At 38.1% G+C, this 8321-nt stretch overlaps 1 protein-coding gene across 1 annotated transcript; it reads right to left on the bottom strand.

The window, feature by feature from the left end:
• Positions 1-201: 201 nt before the first annotated feature.
• On the bottom strand, positions 202-1187 carry LOC143570024 (uncharacterized). The gene is made up of 2 exons (XM_077055791.1): positions 807-1187; positions 202-687 (listed from the first exon to the last, which is right to left on the bottom strand). The coding sequence occupies exons 1-2, from the start codon at positions 1185-1187 to the stop codon at positions 202-204; spliced, it is 867 nt and encodes a 288-aa protein (XP_076911906.1).
• Positions 1188-8321: the final 7134 nt, after the last annotated feature.

An 8321-nucleotide genomic window follows, 5' to 3' on the forward strand; every position in this document is an offset into this window, starting at 1 on the left:
AGCCTACCCAACTCAACATAGTGATAATATTAGAAGACAATAACTAAAAACTTGTATTAATAACACAAATTTAAGAAATTTATAAAAAGCAAGATGTAGTTGGATACATATATCTCTTTGATCAAGTTTGTTACATTAATTACAAATTTGTATACACAGAAAGAAGCTACCAAATGCATCTGTATACAACTAATCAACAGTTCAAGAAGAAATTAAATTCCTCAACTCTTTCAGATGTTCATCATTTGAAATGTGGAGGTTGATGCGAAGATTAGTCAACAGTGCTTCTTTATCCCAACTTAGCGGTCCGGATGCATATAATGCCTCTAAAGTGAAACGATAAGCATGCAACTCTAACCCATGAACTCCCACCTCCTCATCCTTGCCTGTGTTACTTGAAAGCAAATCTTTATTTATATCGCTACAACTACCGATAGAACACTTATCACTATTGGCATAGTAGTTATTCGTTTTCTTATTAGTAGCATCGGGTTCAGAGCTAAAGGGGGAAGCTCTTTTCAGTCTTGTCTTAGAAGACTCATGCAATCCAACATCATTGTCATTGTAAATAAGTAAGTTATTGTCCCTTTCCTCATACATATTTTCTTTAGGCATTGGTATCTGCAAGCCAAACTTCGAGTCACAATTTGGTTCAACCATTTTTGCATCTCCATTACTTCCTGGAATCTTTATATTGAAAATAACCCTAATGTTAGTATTTGAAAAAAATCAACTGTTTTAGATTTAAAAAAGAAAACAAAATGAAATTAGCAATGCAAATAAGGTTAAGAAAAGATGTGGTTTACAATTGGAAGCCATTGACCATGTTGCCACAACTGTCGGGCCCTTATATTTGATTTATGGACGATGATCTCGTAAGTGAAGCCATGAGGCCTTGATGAAAAGTGGGCTCCATCAGAAACTTTGCACACCAATGTTGCGGTTTTCCATGACCTATCATCCAGCACTTCCACAATATCACCAGCCACCCAATTGTGGGAGTCATTCGAACGTGGAGGGCAAGGCCGAATGAACTCCCGAGACACGTTTTCAACACGCGCGTAGCAACAACCGTACCTCAAATTATAAGTATATTTATTCCTAGAAACAATTTCAGCAACACACCATGATGTTGGCAGCTCTGTCTTGTTCATAACCTCCACTTTGCTCCCCTTTTGGAACTTCATGCTCGGTTAGAAGTTATGAACAAATTGCCCGAAACCTGCTACACCTACAAAATTAAATTATATATTATTTGCACGAATTCATAGATATAATTGCCAACAGTTTTCATAGTATATAAGCATATCAACCCACTAACCTAATATAAATGTTCATATTCATAGTATATAAGATCTGTTGGAACTATGGACCGGTTCGGGTAAGTCAATACGGCCGCTGCCACTAGTCGCCGACTGCCGCCACTGCCTGCCGCTGTTGCCGCACGCCGTCGCTGTCTGCACGCCGCTGCCGGCGCCGCTGTCCGCAGACTGCTGTCCACATACCACCGCTGCTGCCGTTGCCCTCGTGCACCGCCACCGTCGGTCGTCTGTCTCGTTGTGTCACCTAGCTCAGTTCATTAGCCTTCGGTGCCTAACCGGTTATTTATTAACCGAGGTAAACTTAAATATATCGTCAGTTTAATTATATATTTCTAGTTTAACTCGTACTCGTATTGTTTGTAACTGGATCCTGTCGGGTTTAGTTTCAGTGCTGATTAATTGTATACATTCCGCTGCGTATAATTATTAATTAATAAGATTAATTATTATTAACCACGTTAATTGAACCGGTTTTAATAAACAAAATTTTAACTGATCACTACTGAAACCCAACAGTGGTATCAAAGCCTTGGTTACAACAAACGAGTCGAATCCGGTATTTTCACCGGTTCTACATCATAAACTTCAAGGTAGTTGACGTTTTTGATCTAGATAAAATATTAGGGCAATTTTAGTATGGTCAAATTTTATTTACCAAAATATTGCCCGACTTATTTTTCGTTGAATATGTAAATCTGGCCCTACCTTGTTTGTTTGGTTGAATGATTTTTATTTTGGCCATATGGATGGATCAAAAATTGTATTTAGTTTTCGGTGTTATTTTATGGTTTTTGGCAACGTTGATGGTTCAAAATTGTAATAGATAGGTTTTTCATTACTTGTATTAGTGTAATTTTGTAATGAAGAAGACCCGAAGGAAAACCAAAGACGAGCTCATGGAGTTTTTGAAGTCAGTGGGAGTTACCAAAGATGACAGGATGCACCAAAAGTCCATCCTTGTGGTTGTTTTGTGTTGTGACCCCTTGACCCGATTGATCTAGCTAATAGGCTCTAGCAAGATCAATCACTAACCCGAAGCAGCCTCTCTATCCCTATGGGATAGAGGTAAGGCTGTCTACATCTTACCCTCCTCAGACCTTACCATAGCATTGCTATTGGTGGGATATACTGAGTACGATGATGATGATTTTCTAATTTGCTATTGTGGTTGTAATGTAGTTTAAAATATATATGTTATTATATAAATATTTTCTACATTTTTGAGTACTTTTAAGCTAGGTTATTATTGAAATTTACTCATATTTGACTCATATCTAAAGTCTAGAGGTTTCAAGAGATAGCAACATAAAATTAAACGCTTTTAGTAAACTTGAAACGAGTTAATTTGAAGTGCTTATTTTGTGAAATATAAATTAAAAGACTTTTATGTTTGTTTGCTACAGGAATACAGTTAAAGAAAATTGAAGTGCTCAACTTATGGAGAATTATCCGCGGAACATATGTAGCCACGTGATCAACTGAAAAAAAATAAAAATAAGACTTTCATGTTAAATAATGGGCTTTGGTTTAAACGCCAAGAAACATATATTAATAAGAATACTGTGGACTTAGGCTAGTGGGCCTTTTGAACATGAAAGTAATAAAAGGAAAGATAGGTCACGGAGGATTAGGAGGAGGTCGGCTGTGAAGGGAGATACCCCGCGACAGAAATAGTTTCATAACTTTGGGAGAAGATACCAGCCGCAAGAAGAAAAAGAAGAGTGAAGCACGTGTTGGTTCAACTAGAGAGCGTTGGGGCTCGACACCTACTCGTTCATAACACTATTTGCCGGTTTGAATTTATTATTTTCATTATGAATTCAGTGTTTGAACCTATTTATTATGTCTTACTCTTAAGTATGATTGTTGACTAAAACCCTAGCTACCTAGGTTTTTGATGACTACTTTGTGATTTGAGGATTTTTCTTGGTTTTTGGTTTTTATTGTTAGATTAATATTAATGTAAAGTATCTTTTTTTACAATTGATTTGATGTGTTTGCATATATAGTTTTTATTTATTACTGATCTTTGTTCCGTATGTGTCTTGTTGAACGTCTTTCAGTTATAGACGCATATTTAGGTCGCTTACTTTGTGTTTGTGATTATTTTATGGTTTTGCTAGACGTAGTAATCCATAGGAACATTGGTTAGTGATTTGTTAGAGCTTTATATTCTACCTATCTAGAGACTGAGAGGTAATAGATAGTCGGGTTGTCCTTGGGATTAGGTGTTTAGGCTAGAACGCTCTGACAAGAGTTTTCCCTAGTTTCATTGTAATTCCGTGTCTTATTGATTGTTCTTAGGTTACCCCTTGCGCTTTAGGGTGTATTGAGATAGTGAGACTGATAGGTAATCTATCTTTTAGGGTACTTTAGTATTATTGGAGAGACTGAGAGGTAATCCAACCAACCGGTAAGTTTACACGCCCCAAGGTTTCCTTTTAGGTGACACCGGAGAATGATCAGGGATCCACTAGGTTGTCTAAGGGTGAAGTATTTTAAGATCCCGGTTCCAACGTAGTTTCCATAGCCGAGAGAGATCCAAGATTCACAAGCAGGATTCTAAACCTAAGTAGTGCTTCTCCTATCTTTGAGTTCGTCTAGATAATCGAGTTTAAGTCTAGTTTTTGGTGTCGCTAGTGTCCTTTGGGGTTGATATCCCGGACTTCATTAGGCTTTATTACAGTTGATAGGCACACTTGTCTGTCTAGTGGTCTAGCATTAGGATAGTCCAGGTTTATAAATTTAAAACTAGAGTCTCTAGGTTAGGTTAAGTTTTTATAGACCGCTTTCAGCACATCAAGTTTTTGGCGCCGTTGTCGGGGATAGTTAGGCGATAGCGAAACTAGCTTTGATTGATATACTTAATTGTTTACTTGGTCTTATTTGTGTGTCTCTAGTAGGTCTTAGAGAGTTTTTTTAGTGTGTCTAGTAATTTTTGTAAATAAATTTTGTTTTATTATTAATATTATTGGTCATTTAGGGTCTTGAGTTGTGGTGTGTCTTGTGGGTCCATGTTTTTGTGTATTTTGTGATTAGTCTAGGGAGTCTATTATTTGTGTGTCTAATTGTCTGCGTCTAGTAAGTCTTAGAAAGTTTTTTTTTAGTGTGTTTAGTAATTTTTTTAATATTATTATTTATATATTTATCTGGTGCCCGTGATCCGTTTTGTTTGAGTGTCCATTGCAGTGATTTTTACGGAGCATTACCACAGGAACCGCCAGCATGGAATCAATTATAGTCATCGGGATCGTTTTAGGGAAAGTTTTGTATGAGATATGTGGTGGACCCCATTGGTCATATGATTGCTATTATTCACAAGGGGGTCGCACATACGAGTATGAAGATCATCGACTGTACTCACAACCGTATGAGCCTCAATACCGATCACCATCTATACGTGAGCTCCCCAGATTCTATGATGAGTTGTTGCTAAAATGTTTAAATAGTTGTCATCGTTGGGATCTAAAGCAAAGTAGAATTAGAACTGAGCAACATCTAAAGGAATTTGATGAAGCAGTTAGAAAAATGATGAGAATTTGGATTTATTAAGCGACTGGTTAACCGAAGATTGAGAGGAGCATTTAACTAGAAGTATAGAGCAAATTGTTTGTGAGCCGGAACACGCCCCGGAACCGGAGACCATAATGGACGATGAAGTCCCCCCTCCGGTTCAGCAGAGCGTTGGCCATGTTGACTCAGATTATCGGTATTCCATGCTTTGGTACTTTGGATCTGAACCTATTGATGATGATTTTTGGGGTGATGAGGAGATAGAGGTAGTAGAGTTACCTAATAACACTGTGGTTGAAATTGAAGAAGGTGATGAGGTTATGGAAAACGACACGGAGGAGGAGCGCATTCCTTCATGGGAGCTGGAATTTGGTGATGAGTTATTAGATTTGCCCACTTCGTGTTGTGAAGAAGAGGAGTTTGACCCACTTGGTGATTTAAAACGCCTCGAACATTTACTGTATAACGAGCCAAGTGTGGGAATCGAGAGGGAGCCTTGTGAGGAGAGTCTTAAGGATGTAAGTGATTTAGTTCCTACGACATTACACCTCGAATCTGATAAACCAAAACATGAACCGTACTCAATCTCTATTCGGGACGTGTCGAGGTTTGAAAAATTGGCTAGAAGTGAAAGGATACCGAGGCTTAGGGATCGAATTATTCGTAGGAAATTGTCATGCCCACCTAATTTCACCGAATCATTATATAGGGTTGACCATCTCTTGAGCTACATGCATATCATACGTTTCAGTCCCGGGAAATTCAAGTGTTGGTGGGCCGTGTTGAATTCATATCTTTGGGTCCACGAGAGCTTTTGCAGTTGGTTTTTTCTTAAACATGTGTAAGGGGAGAGTGTTGAGGAGTACAGATGGAAAGAGGATAAAGGAGAATCCTCCTGATTGAGGTTTTGGGAGCGAGTCCGGCTGAAGACTCTTCTGTAAACTTAGCGCTTCCCGGGAGGCAACCCGGTAATATCTTTTCTTTTTATTTTATTTTCATTTTTATTTTTATTTCTTTGTTTTGCTGGGTGTTTCTTCTCTTTCTTGTAGGTTGTTCCAAAGTTTCTTGTGAGATGGTTGCTGAATTATAGTTTTAAATAAGTGTGGGGATGCAAGTTTCTTCAGGACTGCTGCTTTTGTTCGTGGGAGATTACGTTGTTGCAGCATTTTTTTATCGCGTTCGAATTGGAGGGCAAGGAACATGATTCATGACACACGGCCACTGCAATTTATCAGGGGAGTCCGTTCCATTTTCTTTGTTTTTTGTTTTATTATTTTATTTCTGCTTTATTTTTGTCTTTTTCCTGTCTCACATTGAGGACAATGCGAAATTTAAGTGTGGGGATGGGAAACTGGCGTTTTTAGATAGTTTAAGAAAAAAAAAAGTATATACTTATATAAAAAAATAATAATAATAAAATAAAAAAATAGAAAAAAACAAAAAGAAAAAAAAATGTCCCTTGAATTAAATGTTTTGCGACAAAATGGAAAATGATAGAATAAATTGGGGATTGGTTTAGAAATACTAATATATATGAGATAAAAAAAATAGAAAGCGTACTTATTTTGGGATGTGTCGGTAGGCCCAACTAGATTTGAAAGGTTTCTCCTGATTATTGTTAATATACCTAATTGTCATAAACCTTGTGGGTTCTCATCTTGAGGGGGGATAATGACGTTGAAAATTTGATAAGGCATAGGGAGTATTACCGTAATTCTCATAACAATCTCAATACCTTGACGTTATGAGAATTACATGCACTTAAAATTTAGCACACCACTTTGTTTTATGAAAGTAAATAATGAGTGGTGGCGCCCCGCCATGTCCACTTTTTATACGAGCTTAGAAAATAGTTATATATTTTAGGGTAAAAGATGCCTAAGAGCACAAAAATTTGTTGCACGAACGTCAAATATGTGCAAATATTTTGAAAATAAAAGTGAATGAGAAAGTTACGCAAATGCCAAAGAAACATTCACAAAAAAAAAATAGAAAAAAGAAAAATCTAAAGTAATAGAAAAAGAGGCTAAAAGGCACATACTAGACGGGGCTGAGAGCTTACGTGTTCTCAAAATGTTTACTGATAATAACTCCTCATTCACTCTCAAGGCTATTCTTGAGAAAGAAAAGTTGAATGGCACCAACTTTCTTGAGTGGCACCGCAACTTGGGATTTGTTCTCAAGATGGAAAAGAAGCACTATGTTCTCGATGGACCTGTTCCAACCTAGCCTGAAAACAATACTGCTGATGCCAAAAGGGTTCTTGACAAGCATATGGATGACTCGGCTGAAGTCGCCTATATTATGCTAGCCATCATGTCTTACGAGCTGGCTAGAGGCTTGGATGATTTTGGTGCCTATGAGATGCTTGAGCAACTCAAGGGCATGTTCCAGAAACACGCCCGTCAAGAACGCTATGACACCATGAAGCAACTATTCAACTGCAGAATGGAACAGGGATCACTTGTTAGTGCGCATGTCGTCAAGATGAAATGGTACATCGAACAACTAAGGAAACTTGATTATCCCCCGTCAGATGAAATGGCAGCGGATTTCATCCTGAACTCTCTTCCCGACTCTTACGACCAGTTCGTAATGAATTTCAATATGAATGGCTAGGTGAAGACAATGCCGGAGCTTCATGGAACGCTCAAGACGGCTGAGATGAATATTCCCGCTAAAAACAATCAAGTTCTTATGGTTTGATCTGCTGGTGTCGTCAAGCCTAAACCCAAGAACCGGGGTCATAACGGTAAAGGCAAGAAGAAGGTTACTGTTGTTGCCAGGTCTGCCACCAACATTAACAAGGGTGTTGCAAAGGTACCACCGCTGCCTCCTGAGGAGCGCCAGTGCTACAAGTGCAACAAAATGGGACACTGGAAGCGTAACTATCCCGACTACCTTGTTGAGCTGAAAAGGCAGAGGACCAATGGTGAAAGCTCCTCTAAAGGTATTTCTATTTACGTTATTGAACTTTTCACTGTCTCTAGTAACACATGGGTATTTGATACCGGATGTGGTTATCACATCGTTAATGTCTTGAAGGAGCCTGAAAACTGGAAGAAGCTGAAACAAGGCAGCATGGAACTTATCGTTGGTGATGGGAAGAGAGTCCCAGTTCTTGCAACCGGCACATATCATTTTGCTTGTTCGTCTGGCCTTGTAGTTACTTTGGATAACTTTTTGTTTGCACTTGGTTTGACCAAAAACATTATTTCAGTTTCTTTACTATTTGAACAAGGATTTAAGTACGTTTTTAATAGTATTGCTATTTCTGCATACTTGAATGATATCTTTTATTTTGAGGCTAAACCTCGAAATGGTATTTATGAGGTTGATATTCAAATAAACAATAATGTATATAATCTTTCTAAACGTATCAGATCTAGCATCAATGATACATTTCTATGGCATTGCCGACATGGCCACATAAGCAAGGCACGAGTCAAGAAACTCCAATCCAAAGGGATTCTTGAATCCACAGGA

The sequence above is a fragment of the Bidens hawaiensis genome, unplaced genomic scaffold (genome assembly GCF_021521415.1).
Source record: "Bidens hawaiensis isolate Kalapana, Puna unplaced genomic scaffold, B.hawaiensis_p1.1 tig00001269_1, whole genome shotgun sequence".
NCBI classification, from domain to species: Eukaryota; Viridiplantae; Streptophyta; class Magnoliopsida; order Asterales; family Asteraceae; genus Bidens; species Bidens hawaiensis.